Source organism: Molothrus ater, chromosome 2 (assembly GCF_012460135.2).
Source record: "Molothrus ater isolate BHLD 08-10-18 breed brown headed cowbird chromosome 2, BPBGC_Mater_1.1, whole genome shotgun sequence".
Taxonomy (NCBI): domain Eukaryota; kingdom Metazoa; phylum Chordata; class Aves; order Passeriformes; family Icteridae; genus Molothrus; species Molothrus ater.
Window position 1 is genome coordinate 31,104,324 of NC_050479.2, and position 23,544 is coordinate 31,127,867.

Below are 23,544 nucleotides of genomic sequence, written 5' to 3' on the forward strand. Positions count from 1 at the left end.
GAGTCATCACAGGATTATATTGCTTTCATTTCTCGGTGAAGTAAGGAGGTGGTCCACAAAACCTCCTCCCTGGACTTTCTGAGAACAGACTTCAGCCTGCTCAGGACACTGTTCAGAGAGTCCCTTGGGAAGCAGGCCTTGAAAACAAAGGAAGGCTGGGCATACATTAAGACAAAAATCTTAAAGGCACAGAAGCAGACCATCCCAACGTGCTGAAAGGCAAACTGGCAGGGAAGAAGAATGGCCTGGCTGAATAGGGAACTTCTGCTGGAGCTCAGGAAAAGAATGAGAGTATGACCTTTGGAAGAAGGGGCAGGGAACTCAGAAAGAGTACAAGGATGTCTTTAGGTCATGTAGAGAGAAAATTAGAAAGGCAAAAGCTCAGCTAGAATTCAATCTGACCACCACTGTGAAAGATAATAAAACATGTTTTTATAAACACATTAACAAAAAAAAGAAGGCTGAGAAAAATCTCCATCCTTTCTGGATGTGGAGAGGAACCTTGTAACAAGGACAAGGAAAAGCCTAAGGTACTGTTCCCCAGGGCTCAATCTTAGGGCCAGCCCAGTTTAATATCTTAGTTGATGATCTGGACAAGAGAATTGAATGCACCCTCAGTCATTCAATTGCAGTTGCAAATGACACCAAGTTGGGAAGGAGTGTTGAGGGAGAGCAAGAAGTCTCTGCAGAGAGATCTGGACATGATGGATTAATAGGCTGAGGCCAATTGTATGAGGTTCAGTAAAGCAAAGTGCCAGGTCCTACTCTTGTGTCACAGCAACCCCAGGCAGTGCTACAGGCTGGGGGCAGAGTGCCTGGAACACTGCCCAGTGGAAAAGGACCTGAGAGTGCTGGTGACAGCTGCTGAACATGAGCCAGCAGTGCCCAGCTGGCCAAGAAGGCCAGTGGCATCCTGGCCTGTATCAGCAATGGTGTGGCCAGCAGGAGCAGGGCAGGGATTGTCCCCCTGTGCTCAGCACTGGCCATCCCTTGAATGCTGTGTCCAGTTCTGGGTCACTTACTATAAGAGAACATTGAGGTGCTGAAGCAGGTCCAGAGAAGGGCAATGGAGCAGAAGCCCTGTGAAGAAGGGAGCTGAGGTTGTTTAGCCTGCAGAATAGGAGGGTCAGAAGTGACCTTATCACTCTCTACAAGCACCAGAAGAGGCTGTGTCCAGGTGGGGATTGGGCTCTTCTTCCAGAGAACCAGGAACAGAACCAAACCTCAAGCTCCCTCAAGCTGTGTCAGGGGAGGTTCAGGTTGGATCATCAGGAAGAATTTTTTCATTGAAAGGGTGGTTAAGAGTGGTTGGAAAGGGTTGTCCAAGGAGGTGCTGCAGTCAAATGTTCCAGAAATGAGTGTATGTGACACTTAGAGCTGTGATTTGGTTGGCATGGTGATATTTGGTCAAGGCTTGGACTTGGTCTTGAAGGTCCTTTCCAACCTCAGTGATTCTATTCTATGATTCTGATCTTTGCTTTTGCTGCTTTAAGTCAGGTCATACCAGGGTGAATTGTATGGTAAAATTTTTCTACCAGTTGCAGAGCTTTCAATTTGTGTGTGCCATGTGAAGTATACCTTGGAGTATTTAGCAGTCCTGCAAATAGCTGTGGGTAGATGGATCACTGTACAGAGCCCCCTGGAAGAAACAGGCTACTTAAGTAGCTTAAAAACAATGGGAGCAAGGAGATATTTTTTTACTCTAAAAGACCTAGAGGCAAAACATAATTTTTCACATTTTTCAGGGCACTTTTAAATTTATTTAGATTTTATAAAGTTTCAGGAAACTTTTAAACTTTTATTAGGTTAATTTTTATGAGTTTTAATTTTTTTTATTACTGAAACTAACACTGAAAATCTTTATTGACTAAAATCCAGTTTTCAGCAAACATATCAAAAGGAAGTTCAACAAACATTTTAAATAAAGTATTAAACACTTACTGCAAAATGTCAAATAGATTTTTAAAAGGCCAGAATTTTTCATTACATTTAAAAGTTCAGAGCATCCCTAGAAATCAGACAATGATAAGAGTAAATTCCGTTTATGGGACCATCCAGTCTGACCAAGATTGTATGTATAATTTCAGTATGTGTGTACATTGTCTACAGAAATGATTTTTTTTTAAAGCTATAATTTTTGATGAATTATGACTGTAAGAAGCCTAAAGAAGAAATGCAAAGAAGAAGAAGAAAGGGCACAGGCTTGGCAGTTGGTAAGTGGAACAGTTTCCCATGAATAAGGATACAGTGGGAAGCAGAAATCCTTGTGGAGGAAAACAGGCACAGGGGTGTTGACATCTTTGTCAGGGAAGCAATGTGAGAGGAGAGTGATCAGATAGAGGAATGGCCAAGTTAGGTAAGGCCTTGTGTAGCAGCAGCCCAGGGAATTCAGCACTGTTAGGTTAGGCAGAAAAAAATGTTCTCTCAGTTGAGAGCAGCCCTGAGGAGAAGGACTTGGGGGCGCTGATTGACAAGAACTCAGCATGGCCTGGCAGTGGGCACTGGCAGTCCCCAGAGCCAGCTGTACCCTGGGCTGCACCAACACAGCGTGGCCAGCAGGAAAGGGAGGGGACTCTGCTCCTCTTCCTCCCTGGTGAGACCCCACCAAGGGCGCTGCACCCAGCGCGGGTCCTCAGCATGGGTGGGATGTGGGCTTGCAGGATGAGTCCAGAGCAGGCCATGGGGATGATCAGAGGCTGGAGCACCTCTGCTGGGAAGACAGGCTGGCAGAGTTGGGGTTGTTCAGCCTGGAGAAGAGAAGGCTCTGGGACACCTCATGCCACCATCCAGGACCTAAAGGGAGCCAGCAACAGAGCTGGGGAGGATCTTCTGACAAGGGCATGTAGTGATAGAACAAGGAGGAATGGCTCAGACTGAAAGAAGGTGGGTTTAGGTTAGAAATAAGGTAGAAATTCTTCACTATGAGGATGGCAAGACAGTGGAACTGAGTTGTGGATGCTGCATCCCTGGAAATGTTCAAAGCCAGGTTGGATAGGGTTTTGAGCAGCCTGCTCTAGTGGAAGATGTCCCTGCCCAAGACACAAGCTTGGAACTAGATGATCTTAAAGGGCCCTTGTGGGTGCCAACCCACACCATTCTGTGATTCTGTGGTTCTGTGGGCTGTTGTATTTTTAAAATACAACATAAAAGTAATATTTTCAAAATTAAATTAGAGGACGTTATTGTGATCTGTCAGGTTTATTCTCTTCAGTCCTATTTTTTTTTTTTAATCTATACCTGGGAGATACGGATGAGGACACAAAAGGAATACTTTGTCACATCTACAGTATCTGTTTCTTGGCAGCCAAGATTTTCACTCGGTTTCTAGAGGTTTTAAATTTAATTTTGAATTGTGAAGAAAAAGAAGCTCTTTCCAGGTGTAAGATTATTAGCAGTGGTGAATTTTACACTTGTGAATATACTTTCAAAGAATGTATTGTTAGAGCAGTGAAAAATCAAAGCTGTTGTAATGTTTTGTTTCTAGCTTGGCTCAGTGTTGTTTTAAGATCTTCAACCATCTTAGGCACTTTTGCTAGCAGAACCACGGTTAAAAAAGAAAATAAGGTATTGAAAACAGGATTACCTATTAATACAGAGTGGTGAATTTTTGAATATCTATGTGTAATGTAAGTATGGACTGGTAAATTTTTATCGTTTGATGAAATTATTTTTCCTGAAACTAAAAATAAATTAGAATTATGTCTCAATTTCTCTCATTGAGGAAAACTTCACAGAGGGAAGCAAATGTGCTTTTTTTGTCTGTAGTGAGACTGGAAGAGGTGCTCTTATAAAAGCAGGTGTTGAACTAAATACAATTTTTTAGTGTTCCTCTATTGTGATGCTCTGACTTAACAGCTTAGGTCTCAGTCTTAACTGCAGCCCTAGGTCTTCCCAGCATTTTGATACATATTGAAAATTCAATCAGGTTGCATAGAAAAGCACTTCTATTTTGTGAATGTCAGGTATGAGTGCCTGTAAGGTAATAACTGCACCCACAATTAGCCTTTCCTTGGTTCTTTCCACTTGCCCATTGTTAACCCTCAGAAGACCTCACCCGAACGCTGCGATGCTGATTTTGCAGATATGATATGTATATATTCATTTGTCTGGTGGATGCAATATATCTGCCCCTGAAAATACAGCTCCCTGTTTTGGACTTGGAATTTCCAGGCAGATAATTAAAGTAATCTCACACCTTCCAGCCTGCACCTGCCACTGTGTGAGAGGCTGCCCTGGCTCAGCTTCCCCTGATCATATTCATGTTTGGTCTGTAGTGTTTCATGGCTAATACAAATCATAAACAGGCTGTAAAAGCTGAAGCGTCAATGAAGCCTAGCTTTAAAATTGCTGGAAGCTAAAGTTTTAAAACTGATACTGCAAAGTGAAAAATGAAATTTAACCAGGCACTTTGGTGAAGGAAAAATAATTTATTGGATGTAAGATGAAAAGCTGTGAGAGTAAACATCAATCTCATCTTAGACACATGTCATTGATTGATGTTTGCTCTGTGCTGCTGCCTGGAGGTAAACTCTTTGAAATAGCAAAATAGGTACTTTATCTGTCTGTGGATAGGAGCACAGTTTGTTAAGTTACTGCTTTTTTGAGACCCTGCTACATCTTTATGTTCAATCAAAGTGAAAACAGTAAATCAGAGTAATTGCTTTACCCCACGGCATTCCTGTTTGTAAATGGGAAAAAATACTGTAAAAATCCTCAAATTAACTTCTGCTGTTTAGGATAGATAAAAAGTCTAAAAAAAGCCAGTTGTAGCCTAGGAAGGTATGTAATTGATTATGACACTTGTTCATCAAAGGCAGCTCCTTTGTTATAACTTAACTGATAGTTCAAATATCATTAGGGAAAATATTTAATGCTCAAAAATGAAAGGTTGCCATATCTTGGAGTTCCCTATACCCTGTCAGCAATGAGTTTCCAAGCAGATACCATTTATGCTTATCTGGAAATGAAACTGGCACCTAGACATTGGCCAGCAAAAACCATGGACATGAACAGTGAAATAGAAAACACTACTATGTTAAGCATGGCAATTCAGCAAACAAGACAACCTCAATTGTTGTAATTAAATCATTAGAGTTAAGATTGTTTTTTCTAAAAATGTTTGAGGCTTTTGCCTTTACAGGGTCTCAGTCTGACTCGTCCTTTTGAGTTTTAAAATATGGCAGAAATACAGGAATGAGGGTACATTAAAATTCAGAATCCAGTTTCTATTTTGAATTGAGTTTCATAATCACTGTCCTGCATCAGGGCTGGGCTGCTTTTTTATGGTGTTGTGTAAGTTTTTCCTTTGACTTACTCTATTTAGCTACTTTGGCATAAATGTAGTAATTCAGGGGAGAATTAGACTATTAAATATTTAAGAAAATGTCCTCACTTCAGCCTGAAATTTAGTATATTGATTTGTGTGCCAGATTAAAATTTGTGGGGAAATATTGAGAATAATCAGTAAACCATTTTAAAATTAATTTTCTTGAAATATTGCCTGTTTTCCACAGCTTTGAAGCAGTTCTAGCTTTGTTCATAATTCAAAAATGACCGTGTGCTAAAATTTAATTTCAAAGATATATAAGTCCTTGCAGAAAACTTGTTCATGGGTCTAGGTTTATTCTTGAAATGCACATATCCTTTAGTCACTTACTGTATGGGTTATGTTTTTGAGGTGGGGTTTTTTTGCTTATTTGGAATATGGTCAGCTCTGTGCTGATGTGGACTGCACCCAGCAGCTTGGGGATGGTGTCACAGGAGTGACAGGAGTGGCTGTTGTAGTCTGATGACATTGTGATGGAGCTTCTTCATTTCCTGATGGAAGAAGAAGGGTCAGTTTAAGAACAAGTGGGGAGGTTGACAAAATTTGGGAAAGAAGCTCAGCCCTGGGAACTAAGTCTTCCTTAGCAAAGGACTGCCAGGAACTGTGGGTTTGCCAGTTCAGAAATTGCTGCCTGTTATCATGAAGCATCAGCTCTGCTTTTGTAATTAATATGTCTAGACTTCAGGTTCTGAATGTTTTGTGCTAAGTGCCACAGGTAGCTGCCAAGGTGAAGGAGATCAGCCTCCTGAGTAAACATTAACTGCAAACAAACAAGCTACTCCTGCTAAATTTATATAGCAGTATTTATGTGCATGGGGAGGTAGAAGGAAGATGTGAGTATATATGGGTGTGGCAAAGCCCTCACAATTCAGAGAATAATGAACTAAGTCTTTGGACTGGAAAACTATATTGGAAGGTCTGGAAAGGCAAAGGCAAGATTGCAGGGTGCTGCCAATGATAAATTCAGAAACTGTGGCCAGGTCTCTGTACACACATGGTAACACTTTCCTCTGTTGTGCTGGTACAGCTGGCTGGGTCACAGTCCCCTTTCTTTTCCAGAAAATAAACTGGTGCCAAGAAAGGGTAGTGCCAGCAATCTCACCCTCATTTTACCTACCTGTGTCTTTAACAGCCTCAAAGACACCAGCTGTTAGGATGATGGTGATCTTGTAACAGAATAACAGTACCCTTCCAGAATCCCCCTTCGTGATGCAGCAATTTTGTGGTTTCTGAAAAGGTCAAGCAGCATCGTTAATGCACACCATGTAATTCCTCTGTGAAGGTGCAGTGCTTCGTTTGTGGGAAAGGACATCTTCCTCTGAATGCAAATTTGGGTGTTCCCAAGCTGAAGGACAGGAGGATATGTTGGTGCACTGTCGCCACCTCGTTCATCATGGAGATGAGACCTTTATATTTGAGTTGCTCCAAAAAGTGATATCTGAGCAAGTCAGGAATAGAGTGCTTAAAAAAAAAAAAGGAAAGGAAAGAAAGAAAAGAAAAGGAGATTTTTCAACACGTTAAGCTTTTTATATGATTTCTTTTAGCCTAGCCTGAGACAACATAACTCTTTGGACTTTGTAGGAGATTAAATCCAGCCCCAGGTTTTACAGGTAAAATGATTGCTCTGCTCCTAGGCTGTCCCCTGAGCCATCTCTGTCTATTTCTAATTAAGGACTAAAGGAAACGGTTCCTTCTGATGGCAGAGGTAGCATGAAGAAAGCTGTGAGTGTTCCTGTGGGGAGGCTGGTGCCACTACCACCCTCCCACCAGGAGCCAGCACGCCTGGGCTCTCTCTGTGGGCTGGTCTCACAGGGAGCCACACTCACCAGGGGCATGGCCAAAGACTGGGGACCATCCAGGTAATCTGCCAAAAGGTATCACAGCAGATCAAAATTCATGAAACATGCCTACTCTGACATGTTTAGCAATCCATGGGAAATCTCATCTGGCAAATATCTGGGAGTGAAATTATTCCACGTATCTTGGAAGAAGCAGAGGAGGTAGGGGTGCTGTGGCCGGGGTGGTGGTGCTGGTGTGGGTGTGCTGAAAGCTCTTTGAGCCTGAGACACTGGCATTTAGGCACAATTCATTGGTATATCCAGCATGTGTCTTGGCAGATCTTAGGGCTGAGATAAATCAAAAAAGCAATGTGCCAAATTTGAGATAATTTAATTTCTATAAAACAACCTTTATTCATACATAACTTTTGCAAGAGTTTGACTTGTTGCTTACGTTCTGGTTCATGTCCTTTAAGCATGAATTAGAAACAGATGCAACATTTTAAAAATAACAGTATACCATTTAAAAACTGTTTGATTTCACCTTTTGGAATTTGACCTGTAGGAAACAAATATAAATGACACTGACTTTTGAGTGGTGAGTGTTTGCATGTTCTTTGGCTCCAAGTCTTACAAAACTGAGCATGAATACTGCACATATATATGCATATATCACTCACATATGTAGACATGCCCCGATGAGGAAAAAGCCATGAGGTTTTCATGAGCTTGTTCTTCATGGCTTAGCTATTGAAACAAGACCCAGATTAAAGCATTAAAAGGTACCTCTGGGATTGTTTTAAATTGCAAATTTAAAAAAACATAAAGAAGAATAAAGAAGAAATCTATTAAAAAGAATCATTTTCTATTAACTGAAGTGTTTGCAATAAAGACAATTATAGCAGTTGGCAGTATTCTCCTTGAACCAAAACAAATAAATACATTTGGTGACATACGTTCAAGGAAATGTGATTGCTGCAATGTTCATGCAAATAAGGAGTAGCTTCACAAATGCTAGACATTTTGCCATCTGGTATTACCAAAGGAACACAACTCTCAACTTGTAGCTCTTCCTAACTTACTGCTTGTAGATGGTGTATTAGGCATTGTCACGGTTCTGACATTTGCATAATCATTCTGAATTACTGCAGGTTGTGCATTGCATTGCCAGCAGTGAATTCATTTGAGAAGGGGGTTCAGAGATCTGATGACTTGTATGGCTTCATCAAATATATCTCTGTCCAATAAAGGGATAAAAATGTTCTTCCACTTTAGGACTACCACACCAGTGAATTTTTAAATTTGTATGAGGACTAGTGAAGAAAGTTGCACTTATTTACTTCTTAGAAATTGGGTAGACACCAGTATTGTAATTAATCTCAGGGAAGCTGTCCATCTCTATTTGGCTGCAGGCTAGAGTACAAATGCAAAGCATTTAAGAGTCAGGAGATTCTGGATGGGGACATGTAGCTGACAATGAGTTATAACCTGATCTCTTAAAACTCCAGGAAGCCAGCCTAAAAACAGTTGTTAAGCATGGCAGAAAGTCTGATTTAGACACAGGTGGCTGTTAACTGACCCAGCTGATGGGAGTAGGCTCGATGGCACAATGAAGTGGAGACCTCTGCTCTCACAGCAGTCAATGATAACTACTCTGCCTCTGGTCTCAGCAGCATGTGCAGCATGTGCAGGAGGTGTTCTCCCTCCCAGGAGGCCACAGGGAGGCCTTCACCATCCCCTTCTTACTGGAAGAAGGCATTTTCCATGCCCAAAACTCCATCCCTATGATGGCCTCCTCATTATGCTGCTTTTCAAGGAGAGGGTGTTGGAGTGAATAACATGCATTGCTCATGAATAGTATGGGATTAAAACCCCAAAACTCTCAACCACCTGTAAGTGGTTGTAAACAAGGTGATGTTTGGATACTGTCTCCAACCTGCTGTGCTGAAACCCTGGGTTTCACAACAAATCCCTGTGTTTGAGATCTATGCTGGGCCCCTGGCATCTGCCCTCAGACCATCAGAGGGCTACTCTGCAGTCCTGCTCGAGTTAGCAGCATCAACAAGAAAACAAAAGATTTTCTGTTCATTTGGTGACTGTTGAGGCATTGTTCTTAAGTGTTAACAGCATCTAACATATCCTGTGTATTTTCAGCTCTCTCCAGTCCTGAATTAGAATCAGATAGCTGTTGGCCTTTTGGCTGCCTTGCCTGAGGCATACTAGGTAGCATCACGTGGGTAGCCAATGCAACATATGCCTTGCTAACTGGGAAGCTGGTTAGCAAGACAACGTTTATCTTATTAACACATGGTGCACTTACATGACATTAATATATATTCCTACTCCACAGATTTACTCTGTCAGAGGAAAAACATTAGCTGAGCTAAGCAAAATAGGAATCAGCATACTTGTCACATTGTCCTGAAACAGCATGTTAACTTTGTTAGACATGTTGGCTTCCTTTCTGAGGAGAATAAAACATAATAAACTGAAATGTGTAAACCTGAAAGGTGTTGTTCTGTAGAAATTCAGAATAAGAATTCTCTGGTTTATGTTATCATGTATTTAACTAGAATTCTGAAAATAAAAAAGTCAGCTTTTATTCTGAATGTCTATATTTGAGCTAAAGTTGTTAATTTCTAAAAATTAATGCTGTTGTGTAATGCAGTGATTTTATTCTCTCTCCAGCTACACTCTACTAGCCATACATACACTGTTGTGCCACTATTCATTTATTCATGTTCTGTGGTTGTGATAGTGTCAAATCCATCAGAAAGAGGAATTGTTTCAGTAGTAGTTTCACGACTTGGCTGATTAGCAGAGATCAGAAGAAGCAACCTAACTGTGGAAACCACTACAGCATATAGTTTTAACAGCTCTTTAGGGACCTAGTTAATGAAAGAATCACTACAGAAACACAGCCATATGAAAAAAGGAGCATTTTCATACAACACTCAGAGGATATGTCATAAGTGGGAACATGTTCATAATTTCTATTTACTCACAGCTGTAATTACCATCTGCCTTAAGAGAACTTCTAGTCTTTGTCAAAGTTGCTTAGATATTTCCTTTGTCACGTTTCAAGCAGAGAAGTTCTGTACAGACTAGATCCTGCCATGTGATTTCTTTTTTATTTTTCTGTAAGAATTTAATTATCTATTCTCTGTGTGAAGAAAGCACTAGCATTCCCAGAGACCTGAACCTCCCCAGCCTACTTGAACTGGCGTTCATCTGATTCATGTTTGTGCTTATTTTTGCCATCTGTCTGCAAAACAGAGTTCTTAACTTTTAAATGCACGCTGGTTTCTATGTTGCCCTCTAATTTTTAACTCTTAAAAACTATTTATCTTTTTTTTTTCTCTAACTCCAGTGTCTATGAGCCAGATAGAAACGTGCTGCGAAGGAAGGAGTGGGAAAGGAGAAACCAGGAGGCCCAGCAGGACAATGGCGCGTTTAACACGAGCTATTCCCTCTTCAGTGAACCCTACAAGGTAGATGCTTCCCAGCTGGGCGAATCTTTGTTTATTTATTTATTCCTCAGTACAAAAATGTAGCCTGCAGAAGGCACTGTCCAGGTTTCATCACCCTCCCACGAGTGCTAGCTTCCCAAAATTCACAGAGAACATGCGTGATTCCCTGAGAGTTGGATTTTATATATATTTATGTTTATGTCTGTGTATAAAGCTTCTTCTAGTGTTTAGCAGGACACAAGAGTGAAATAAACTAGAAATATCCCAGCAATATTTGAGATGGAATTAAAATTAGGAGGTGAAAGTGAAAGTATCCTGTTTTTGCAATACTTAGAAGAAAACAATTGTGTAAGACTAGTGTGTGAAGGTCGAGCACTGCTGTAAACATTGTGCCCTGGCCAAGGTTATTGTACTGAAATATCTTTTTTTTCCTATAAGAATTACCAGGATAATAAGAAAATTTGTCTGCTATACATGTTTTTCCTCCACCAAAGGCAGAAATATCATAGGAGTCTCAACTCCCTGTGTTGTTCCTCATGGTAACAGCAGTTTGATGAGGCACAACTGTCTTTCATCACTCCACGTTAGAAGGTCAAGCAGGGCCTTTTACACACTGCAGGAGCTCGAAAATGGTGAACAGGACCGGAGAGCAATGTCCTATGGGGGCTGCTCCTCTTCCTCAATTTACCCAACTACTGCTTGTATGTATCAAACCATCATCATGTATTTTCTGCTGTGCCTTTCCAGAAATGTCCAAGTTACTGTAACAGCTGCCACATTGTGAAGCCTTTCCCTCCATGCAGCATCACTTGCCCTTGATGCTTAGGCTGCTTTAGTGCCTCTTTCCAGGAGACCTATTTGGAACCTGGCACCTGGCTTCTGCTTTGACTTCCATGCTTGAGTTTTAATTCTTGTGCTCCAGGGTCAGCTTTTAGCTTGCTCTTCTTCCAGATTGTTGTTTATATTTAGTCCCTAATAAAAAAGACAGATCTACCACTTTCAAACCATGTCCCTTGAAGGAACACAGCTCTGTCTGCCTTGAAGCTGACCTCCAGCTGCCCAGATTTCAGATTCATTACAAAGGCATTTAGAAACCATGTCAGATGTCTTGAACTCCTCAATGACCTACGTGAAAATGTCTACTGTGAGACCAGTCAAGGGCTAATCCATGGAAGAAGGCCTGGAAAGCGTAAGTCAGCTGTGTCTTGGCATTTCTTGAGGGCTGTGCTGCAGCGATGACTTAATGATTTTCCATTTGGTCCAGTCAAACAGACCACACACAAAAAGGACCTGGCCTTTTGCTGTGTCCCCAGTACTGTTTTGTCTGTGATACCTCAAATTGGCAATGCTGAAGCTCAAATCACTTATAAAAAGCTATCACTTCGATTATTACTTCTGTGCTGGTGTACTGACTGTCATGGCACAGATGTGATGTGCCATGGACACACCAGCAGTTTCTGAGTTGGGATGCCAGAAGACACCTCTGTGCAGCCACAGTAAAATTCCATCAGCTTTAGTAGGAGTGGATGAAAAATCACTGCTGCCTCTAGAAGCAGAGAGGATAATGAGTGGATAATCCTATGAGGCAAGCAGAAAAATGGCTCCATTCCGGCTTCTTACCTTTAAACACTGTGTCCCTATGTTGAACAAATGTGTAAAGAGGGTGCTGCAGAAATACATCCTACAGCTAACTTTGTCAAGGAGACTTGGGGAAAGGCAAAGCCCAGGACAGCAGTATAACTCACAGCTGTGTTGGTGTGGCAGAGTTGCTTGGGGTGATCAGTCCTTCTGATAGTATTGGACATCAAAACTTCTATCAGTGGCATACTCTGAATGTCATGTATACACTGGCAATGGACCATTGGACTCTCTGAACTAAGCCAAGCATTTGTGAACCTTCAGTGCAGGGAGAAAGAGCTGTGGCTTTTTGATCTTACTGTGGAGAGAGCCTAACTACAAAAGAGGAAACCTTTCTGCAAAAGCAAAACTGAAACCCACTTGTACTCCCTTTAAAGATCATGTTCACCTTTTAGGGGTTTCCAGAGGGGAATGAAGTTATAGCAGACATTCACTGCAAGCTCTGATTAAATTCAGTATTCCTCTGCACAGCTTGAGAAACATGAGCTAAAGTCAAAGGATATGCTATTCAGAAGACCATATCTGAAAATCAAAGGCAGGCTGGAAATCTCCTAAATCTTATGTCCTCTCTCACCTTGACATGTATCACTACTACTGTAACATCAAATTTTCTCAAAAATCCTAACTCTTCAGGTTGCCCCTTATCCTGTTCAAAGTATCCATAGCAACCCTCTATGAAGGATTACAGGAAATCCAGTATCTTTTACATAAAATCTCTTTTACAGGGGAATGAAAAAGTAGGAAATTAGTTCTGGATATTTTCTGGACAGAACACCTTGCCCCATTAACTATGTAAGTATTTTTAGTGAAGAAAAAAAAATTCTGCTGGCCTTCCATGCAACCATCAGGTTTATTTTTAGAAGTATTATATGTTGCCATCTTCAAATTCTTGGATTTGTCTTGCATTGCAGAAAAATATCAGAGCACTCCAAATTAGACATGTTTGCACAGAATGCTTTTCCTACTTGCCCATTTTGTGACCATGTTTTCCCTGTGGGAATGCTTAAATAAGGCCAGCAATATTTCAGAGAAGATAATAGGACGAACTAAAGCTCAAAACAAGTTACCTCAGATCCCACCATGTTCCCAAGAGGATGTAGGTGAACTCTCTTGTATGAGATTAGCTCAACACAAAATCTCACCTGAAGCTGTCCCAGTGCATCTTGAAGGAATAAACAGCACAGACCAGTTGTCAGCACATGCCATGATACCAGTTTGCTGCAGTTATTCTTGTGGTTATCTGGGATCTCTCAGTACAAGATGTCTGTGTGTGACCTTCACATCACATCCATGTAGAAGACAACCCAATGACTCCTCTGAGTTGTTGATAGTCTACAGATAATCTGCAATTAGGATTTTGTTTCCTTTCCATCCACAGAGAAGCCATCATAAAAAACAGACCTAGGGAATTTGGACTTCTTAGGGGCAAAACCTGCACACAAATTTGTTTACGTTCATGGAGCTAGAGGCAGATGGGTGGAGAGCTGTCCTCACAAGATGTCTGCGCTGTGGGACACTTGTGGGTGCCCGGACCCCCATTCCATTTGGTGGTCATTGTTGCCATGCTCCTGGCAGGGAAAGAAACCTCACATACACTCTGGCAGAATAATAATGACTATAGGCCCAACAGCAGATTTCCCACCATAGAGAGAAGCTGAAAAAATACTTCTCTACAAGGTATCTACACAGGGTGGAAGATCCAGTGAAGCATAAAGAGATGCACTGGGTAAAAGGAAAGTTTTCTATGCATCCTGGAGCACAATTCTGCTGGTCAAGGAGATGCCCAAGTGTAGAAGTTATTTAATTGACTTCAGGAGACGTGAGGGTATCTCTAACCTTCTTTTTTTTCAGATGTATGTGATGCTTCCCAGATCTTTAGCCTCATTAATAGTTTCCTGTTCTATAGGACATTGATGTTATTCCTGTTAAGTGAAAGAACACCCTTTTTTAAAGTAACTTGCTATCTATGAGTCGGTCCTTCAAATTTTTTTCCATAGCAGGTTATTATCTTTGTAACAGCAACAGCCTCATGTGCAGAGGGAAGGCCAGATTATAGTGGTTGAACCTTGAGCCATCTTACTCCAAGTTTCCAATGCAACATTTCAGATGCGAGACTTTCATGTTCTTCCCTTCCTACACCCCTTCAGTATATACTACTGATATATATATTTAGCTCTGTTAGCATAGTAACAAAAACATATCAGAAAGGTAGGTGTAATGCACATTACAGGTACAAGGTAGTGTTGTTGAAATTTGAGGAGAAAAGTTTGAAGCAAAACCTGACTGCTTCTACTGTTAGACATAAGAATGCTTCCACTGTAGACCTCTAAAAGTTTGCATGTGGCTAGCACAGCATTGTGCTTTACTGTGCATTTTTGCCTGGATTCAGGTTTTCTACTAGGAAACCCTAAAAATAAAAGATTCAAAACTGGGGAGTTTCTCTTGAATACCTTCCCTTCCATACCCCCAGTTTTCCAGAGTAACTGATGTGGTTGCTACATCTTTCGTGTTTTTAAATGTAACTTTAAGAGGATCTTCTCCACTTCCTTTACTCCCTTCTTTCTCCTTCTTTCTGTTTTCCCCTAAAACAGAGAGTCTTGAGATGAAATCTTGGCCTTCTGAAACCAATAGGGGTTTTCCCATTCAGACTCCATGTCTGGAAGAGAGGAAGGAGAACTCCACTGTCTCATTACCGTCTTCCTCTGAAAATGTAAAACAAAGGACATCACATGCCTGAATCTTGGCAGGGCTTAAAAAATCTCTGCTGTAAAAATGCTAATGATATACCCTTTTGCTTACAGAGGCTTTTTTAAGCAAGAATTTTCAATCTTTTCCAGTATGTTTTGTTTGCTTGTTTTATTTCTTTGTGAAGCTTCTGCCTTTTCAGTCAGGAAGTAAATGGATCATTTTTAAGACAATAATTAATCTTGAAGGGGAGGAAGGGTGGCTGTATTCCCCTGCTATGCACAGCAAGCACTGAGAAATGTGAAGAATTTGGCAAGGGTTCTGTTCACCTTTTTTTTTTTTTTACAAGAGGAGAGTGCCCTGGAATGAGCACCCTGTCAGAGCATTTTTAAAGAAGGGACATAATCTGTACTTTTCTCATTTCCCACAAGCTGTTTTCAAGTCACCTCAGAGCATTTGGCTGGCTTAGACTGACAAATTCATTCAGCGCTTGCATGGGATGTTGCGTGGCCTCCCAGATGGTTATGAAAACTTAGGCAGGCAGAGGAAGAAATTGGGAATGCAGTGTTTTCATTCATGACTGAAGAAGAGTTTGCATTGGGCTACAGGAAAAGTTTTGTCATGGTCAGATTTAATCCAAACCATTCTGTGCAGTTGCAATAATAAATTTTCCAGTTTCCAGGTAATATACTTTAACTACAGCATGATATCTGTGATAGATTTCTTTTTTTATATACTCTAAGGCCCTTTATAGCTTTTCCAGTTCAGGGTAGATTTAAGATGTTGACAAGTGTCTTCAGAGACAATAAGGATTTTCGATTTCATCCCTCAATGCTGCTGCTGAATAAGGCAGTCTTACTTCACTAAGGATTTGAGCAGAAGCACGCAGGGAATTTTGTTTTTCTTATGTTGACTGTAGCAGAACACTTGATTTTTGTTTTGCAGACTAACAAGGGGGATGAGCTTTCCAATCGCATCCAGAATACTTTGGGCAACTATGATGAAATGAAAGACTTGTTAACTGACCGGTCAAACCAGAGCCATCTTGTTGGGGTTCCAAAACCTGGGGTTCCTCAGACATCTCTCCCCAAGACCGATGAACATCTTATCACAGACTCGAGACCACCACCTCCTCCTCCTATTTCCAGCACTACTTCTTCCACACCAGCATCCCTAGCTGCCCATCAGAGCAAGAGTACCACAATGGGCTGGCAGAAGGCTGGGCATAATGCCACTTCAGATGGCCAGCAGAGAGCAAGCAAACACGGACACCGGTCGCTGGAGTCACACAAGGGTGACTTCAAACTGGCCAGCCAAAAATCCAATTTGGAGAAACTAAAACACTATGCATCAAGTCCCACCTCCTCCTCTTCCTCCTCCTCTTCCTCCTCTTCCTCCTCCACCTCCTCTTCTTCCTCCTCCTCCTCCAATACTGCCCAGCAAAGCTCGCTGAGGGCCACATTAGGAGACAACACCAACAGAGTCCAGCAGCCAGCGAAGCTCAGTTGTAGCTCAGAAGGAGGAACCAAAGTCCAAGAGAGGCCAGCAAAGCATGGTGGGGCGCACTGCGTCCAAAACTTCCCACCCTCTCTTGCTTCAAAGCCCAGTCTGGGTCAGCAGAAGCCAACAGCCTATGTAAGGCCAATGGACGGTCAGGACCAGGCTCCGGATGAGTCTCCAAAGCTGAAGTTACCAGCAGAGACAACCAAGTCATATCGGGGAGTGCCTTCCAGCAAGCCTGATTCAGCCAGGACCAAGTCAAAGATCACCAAGTTCAGCATTCCTAAGCAAGAAGAAGTAAGTGTTTTTATATTTCTTATGACATACCTCCATGCATGGATGGATGGATGGATGGATGGATGGATGGATGGATGGATGGATGGATGGATGATGTCTTATTGCACCTGTCTCTTTACATATTTTTAACATACTGGTTTGCATGTTGATACTTTTGGTGACATTGATATAGCATATTGCAAATAGCAGCATCACAGTATTTAAAGGTATCTCAACAGCAAAATGCTCTTTGTCTTCAGGACCAAAACACTTCCTACAATGGCACATTTTCTAGTAGTGTATATTATTTCACTGACTCTTTCCAGAGTGCTCATTTATAAAACCTGGATTTTTTTTTTGGCAGGTGTATTGCTTCTTGCTGTTCATATTTCATTGATTTCTTTCTCTTTGGCAAAGATTAAATGAAGTGAATGTGAGCAGAAATAGTTCTGCCATCCTCAATGTCAAAGTAGTTTCACAATCTAAATAAATTACTTACGCAATATGAAATCTGTGGAATAGATAAGAATAGAGCAATGAGACTCTCCTTTTAGTTAGTATTATCTGTTTGTGTTTCAAGCCAATTTATGAGAAGACTGAGGTTTCCTGCTTAAAGAATTTCCATCTATAGAAACCTGGTGTAGTGGGTTGACCCAATACACCTGGCCATGCTACAAGTATAAGAACGTGTCTGAAAAAGCTTTTAGACAACTTTTATTTATCAACAATAGATATAGAATATGTCTGCTTGGACTTACTGTATGTTCATTTAGTTCACATTCCTCTTATGCCAGGAGGACACTTTGCTTTACCACTTTGACTGTGATTGTCTGTTTTTTGACTATTTGGTCTGTTTTGATGGGAAGGAAGTGATTTGTTTTGGCAGAATAAAGGGTGTTTTTTTTTATTCAAGTGTATTCAAAGGCCTCTATGCCAATACAAAGATGGCCACATCATCCTCTTGTGAAAATTGATAGATCTCCCATGAATTCCATAATTTATAGTATTTATAGGACTATAGGACTCTATTTGACTGAATCACTGTGACTTTCTCAGAGAAGAAGCAATGATTGTTTACTCTTTTTTGACAGCTGTGGTGTGTCTTGAGATGTTTTAAGTCTTAAAATTTTGTTTCTGGCATTGTTAAAGGAGAGGAAAAATCTAATTTTTGGTGAGTTCTCTGGCCTCTTAATGCCTGCTTTTCAGAAATGGAGTTGACTCTTGTATTCCCCTTGGGTTTGGTTTGGGAAAGAAATCTCTCTGGAAGCAATTATTTCTGTGATTTTTCTCTAAGTGAAAGTTCCATCAGTTCCAAACAACATGTAGGTGATATGTTGTTCCTGAAAAGGGGTTGTTTTAGGTTCTTAAGCTAGATCTTATAAGCAAATTTACATTCACAAAGTGCTGTAATTGTGCAGATAGATCAGTAACGGCAGATAGTAATATCCATTTAGCTGTTATTACCCCTTTCAGACTTGTGCTTCTATCTGCAAGTGGGAAGCGTTGTTAGAATTAAAGATGCCTGTGGCAATTATCTGACTCTTTCAAATTTCCCCCCTCTACTTGTAGGCAATACTCTAAGGACTAGTATGGAAAGGAGTTCTGATAGGCAATCATTTGTTTGTCTGAAACTCAGGATTTACCATTTGCATTCCAAATTCGTCTACCTCCGGAAAGAAAGATTTAATTTGTTGTATGCAATCCCTGCTGCTGCATAAGCATAAGTTTATACTGCAGTTTCTAGATGAGAACACATGGCTGAGATCACTTTAAACTAGCTTGTTTAGATTCTGATGGCAATGTAGACTACAGTAGGAGAGAGTGGACTCGCAGGTTACCTACTAAAATATTCACCAATTTCTCACAGATTTTATGTGATGCAGTGTTAAAAAACCAGTATTTTATAACAGAATATAAACATTCAACTGAAGTTGAAGGAGGAGGTGGACCAAAAGCAGTGCCTGGTAGTTTAAAAAAGATTTTATGAAAATTTGTAGACAAATTTCTAAGAAGAAAAATAGTAGGTACTATGGGTGTGGGACTTTGAAACTGGACCTAACGAAAGTCGATGTTTAGATCTGAAAAATCAATGAAAGACAATGGACCAGCTATTTTTCACTTATCCTGATATTTTCTTTGTTCTAACTTTTTCCATCCCAAGTGGCACAAGCTGAAACTGGTAACCCACTGGTATTGCTACAGGGAGAAATATTGACCAAGACTGAAAGTTATTTATTTAGTGTTGCCTAATCCACACACTCTTTGATTTTCAGTTGGACTTCTTTTAATTTCAAAATGTTTTTCCATTTCTATTATTTGTATCATAAATCTTCTAGTAGAGTTGTATAAGAATTCCCATCCTTTTAAAAAATTTCTTCTATTAAACTCATAAATTTTCTCCTTTACATCAAATGTTTGCCATCCCCTTTAGGGCTGGAAGTTTTAAGCTGCTTGCAGCACAAAAGCTGCCATGGTCCTGTGAATGTTTGCAGGCAAAATGAGGCCTCTGTTGTTCAGTGAGGCTAAAGGTGTTGGCCAGGACAGACCTGGTGTTCCCAATGGCTGTGGGAAGAGCTGAGATGTCATATAGGATGACTGTGAGGGAAAGCAGGCTGACAAGGAGGCTGCAGCAGTGCCTGGAAGCTACATGGAAACAGAAATGAGAGTGGCAGAAAGCTGTTTAAGATCAGCATGGAAAGAAGGAGAGGGCAGAGGGCTTGGGGTAGGATATCTGAAATGCTGGTAGTGAAATGAAGCTCTGTGTCTGCTAAAACAAAAGGTGTGTGGCTGAGAAGGGCTAGGCAGGGCACTCACTGTGCTCTAGGGTTTGTGTAGGCAGTGCTGGGAGGCCTTCCTGGCTCTGGGCAGCTTTCTGTCCACCAGAACCCCCAGGTCCTTCACTCCTGCTCAGCTTGCTGTCCACCAGAACTTCCAGGTCCTTCACTGAAGAGCTCATGTCCAGCCTGTTAGCACCCAGCCTGTATTGTTGCTGAGATTATCCCTCCCCTTACAGTATTTCCCCTTGCCAGAGTCTTATCAGTTTATCTAACATGAGTTCTGGGCCCCCAGCCCAAGAAGGACGTGGGCCTGCTGGAGCAAGTCCAGAGCTGACGAGAGGGCGGGAGCACCTCTCCTGTGCAGGCAGGCTGGAAGAGTTGGGGCTGTTCAACCTGGAGAAGGGAAGACTCCAGCGAGACCTTATGGCACCAGGACCTAAAGGGAGCTGCAAGAAAGCTGGGGAGGGACTTTTTACAAGGGCATGTAGTTACAGGACAAGAGGTAATGACTTGGAGCTGAAAGAGGGTAGGTTCAGATTAGATATTTGGGAGAAATTCTTTACTGTGAGGGTGGTGAAACACTAGAAAGGATTGCCCAGAGAAGCTGTGGATGCCCCATCTCTGGAAGTGTTCAAGGCCAAGTTGGATGGGGCTTTGAGCAATGTGGTCTAGTGGAAAGTGTCCCAGCCTACGGTACCGTGGTTGAAGTTAGATTATCTTTAACATCCATTCAAACCCAAACCGTTCTGTGATACCTGTGCACTTCCATTTGTGTTCACCAGTTTGAAAGAACCGTCAGTGGAAAAATAAACACATAATGAAACAAAGTTAAGCTTCCCTGTAAGGACTGGAGAATAAGCAGCAGTGTCACACATAGTGTGTGTGTGTGTATGTGCGTGCGTGTGTGTGTGTGTGTGAGCAGCAGGATACAAAACCCTCTTCCGTACATTCCATGAGGTTTTCAGAGAAACAGGGCACAGAGTTGGCTGCAGTACAATTATTATTCACTTGAAATAAGATCTCTTGAATACGAATTATAGACCATTACTTTTCAATACATGAAAAAGGTTGATTTTTAATGCAGTTCAATAACTCATTTTATATTTTTAATCAGTTTTGGAAAATCTTCAATAGACTTGACACAGAGTGAAGCTTATAAATTTTTAAAATTGTTTTAATGAGAATAATTTGGATAGACCTGTGTGTAGAAAGGTAGCATTTACTCGTTTGGGAATTTAATCTTTAGTAGCCAGGTTCATCAGTGTTAACTAGAATCCATACCCCACCTCCTGGTCATTCCAAAATTACCATACTGCTCTGTAGAAATGATAGCTCGTCATCTCAAGTGCTGGTATTTCACATTTTGAACTACTTAGAAATTATATTGCTGTAGGTAAAATCCCACTGTATTGGATAAAGGGGAAGCAAAATTTGGTATCAGAGGAAAAGAGGCAGGGAAATCAAGAGCCTCTCTTTTCTAAAATGTTCTTGAGTGAAACAATAAAAAAACACAGGGTGACAAATCATGTTCTTTATATCCAAGTTCTGTTTTTGAATTTCATCTCATAGGCTGCATGCTACTTTTTTATTACATTGAGGAAGCCTTATCTATTGTCCTTTGCTTACTTCTCTTAAGGGTTATGGAACAAAGAAATAGAGGCTGTATTCAAGAATGACTATGAGTCTAATGGTAAAAAGGAAGATTTCGTTTTGTTAAATTTGGAAACACATTTATGTGAAATGTAGGTAAGGTCATCATGAGGACATATTCTTTCTTATTCACTTCACAGAGTACTTACACAACTTCTGCAGCAGAAATAATGCACCATAAATTAAAGGTTGAGTTTGGGGTTGGTTTTTTTTTTCCTTTTTTAAATATTTTTTTTATTTTTGCTCTGTTCTTACTCAGGCAAATTCCTATTTGCCTGGGTAAGATACTCTCTGCAGTCACTCTCCTTTGAGTGGCTATATATAGCTATCAGCATCTGGCACACACTCTAGCAAGTGTCCTGTGAATCTGCAATCTCTTTTTTTGCCTATCAGCTCTATCCCCACATATTAATGGAAAGCAAAAACACCCCATAACTCTTTTCTCTGTCTGAAAAAACTACAATTTGGCCTCAGTGTTGATAATTTGGTCAAAATCAGTCACTTTGAAGAAGATACATGTATAATAAGCAGTTCCATCCCAGTTTAAAACTGGAGATACAAGTTCACGTGCTGCTACATTTCATTTGAGAACAGAAGGTCCGTGAAAACTAAATAGGGAATATAGTCATTATCATGACTTCATCTGGAAATCCCAGATATCTGGATCTCTAGGACAGTAGAGGGGAAACAGTATCTCATGAGGAAGGAAGAGGTTTTAGAGGAGATCTGAGTAAGTGCTTTTCCTCAGAGGCACAGCACCACATCCCCTTGGCTGCAGTGGAGCCTGTTAAAGCGTTGCAGGAGTAAGAGTAGAATTCAGGCTTTTCTTCTCTACATCCCAGGGTGTTTAATTCTGGCCCAGAAAGGCAGAAATGAAAATAAAAGCACAGTCAAAGATGCTTTTAGATGAAAAGGGAGGGAGAGATTGAATGCATTAGCGAAAGGGTCCAGACCTCTTCCGGCACCGTTTCAGGATGCGCCCGAAGAGGCTGGAGACATCAACACAGAATTAAGTGTGTTGATACTCCTCTACCATTTATTGACTTCATTGAAGAATTGCAGTGCTTGAGAAGCCAGTTAGCAATCACAGCACTTGAGTACTTGTAAGTATGAGGCAGTTGTAGATGTTTTCTTTCCCAGATGTTCGTGCTGCATTTACAAGGAGACACAGATCAATTCATCCCTGTAATGGTAGCACTGACCTTCCCCACAAATAAAGAATGTTTTCCCACATTAAACAGGAAGAACTGCACAACAAGAGCAGTGTGGTGCAGAGATGCCTGCTAGTGGTGAGTTACTCAGGACCTTCAAGTGTGTCTGTGGGAGGGCTGTGTGTTACTGCCTGTATTTATGTAGCAGAGTTCAACAGAGTAGGACTGTGAAGAATGAGTATATTAAATAGAGTGGTATTGGAAATGCTCTTAACAAACACAGTGGAGACCACAATGTGAAAGGTTTTTTTTTTTGTGTAGTTTTCAAATCATGACACAAACCTTTGCCTTTCTCACCTTCTGCAGTCTCCAAGGCACACAACAACTGTGTGTGAGGGCAGCTTCAGTGAAAACAGTGGGCCTAATCTCTCTGGTTATTCTTCCATGACAGCTCTTGTAGAATGAAAATGCTGTTTAGACACCTTTACTTTACTTTTAGAGATCCCTAAATTTACTGTTCCTACCCTCAGTGAAACAAGTTCCTTTCTCTTTTGAATTAATTGTCAATATATTTTTTACTGGGACAGCACTAGCTAACCTTATCTATAGGGTTTTGAAAATAAAGAATTTAATAGAATAAAATAGAATAATAACCTCTAAAGTTTTCTGTATGGATTGATTACCATATGGTATGTGCTGTCTGTTGCTATGGTGAATCACTTGTTCCTCTTTGTTTTTTATTGGTAAGATGACTGTGATCAGAGAAAAATATCTTGAAATTAGATGTAAATTTATCATTTTCAAGGATATTCCTTAATGTTTGCACCTGTTTTTTTTTTTTTTTTTTGCAAGTTTTCCCTGAGATTGCTGTTTTCTAATTACTGAAAACATACTTGAGCAGTTAATTTGGGTCTCTCATAGGGCAGATCCTCCCTGTGATAAAACTGGTCTTTCCATCTTTTCTGAAGTTGGAAAAGTAGCCACTTTTGGAGTAAGGAAAGCTCAGTGGATGTAAGAATATGATTAATTGTGAGAAACTTGTCTTGCCTTTTAGTTTATAACCACCCCTCCCTGCCCTCCTCTAGTGGATGGCTTGGTTTATGAATCAGCTCTGGAGCTGATACAAGAGTGCATGCATAAAAATGTCCACAACCATGTTTAATTGCTTCTTTAGTCCCTGTGGTAAGCACTAAAGTTATTGATGAAGGAAATAAGATTTCTGGAATTACCAACCCCAGATTTTAATTGCACATTTTGTCTGATTTTTTTTAATCCATTGTAGTGCTTACGATG

At 40.8% G+C, this 23,544-nt stretch overlaps 1 protein-coding gene across 1 annotated transcript in view; it reads left to right on the top strand.

Moving 5' to 3' along the window:
- The window catches only part of AFF3 (ALF transcription elongation factor 3), a 328,079-nt gene that overhangs the window by 39,641 nt on the left and 264,894 nt on the right, over nt 1-23,544 (top strand). The window contains exons 2-3 of the mRNA XM_036389605.2: nt 10,475-10,595; nt 15,843-16,694. Coding sequence (XP_036245498.1) covers nt 10,475-10,595; nt 15,843-16,694 — 973 coding nt within the window. The remainder of the gene's footprint in view (nt 1-10,474; nt 10,596-15,842; nt 16,695-23,544) is intronic.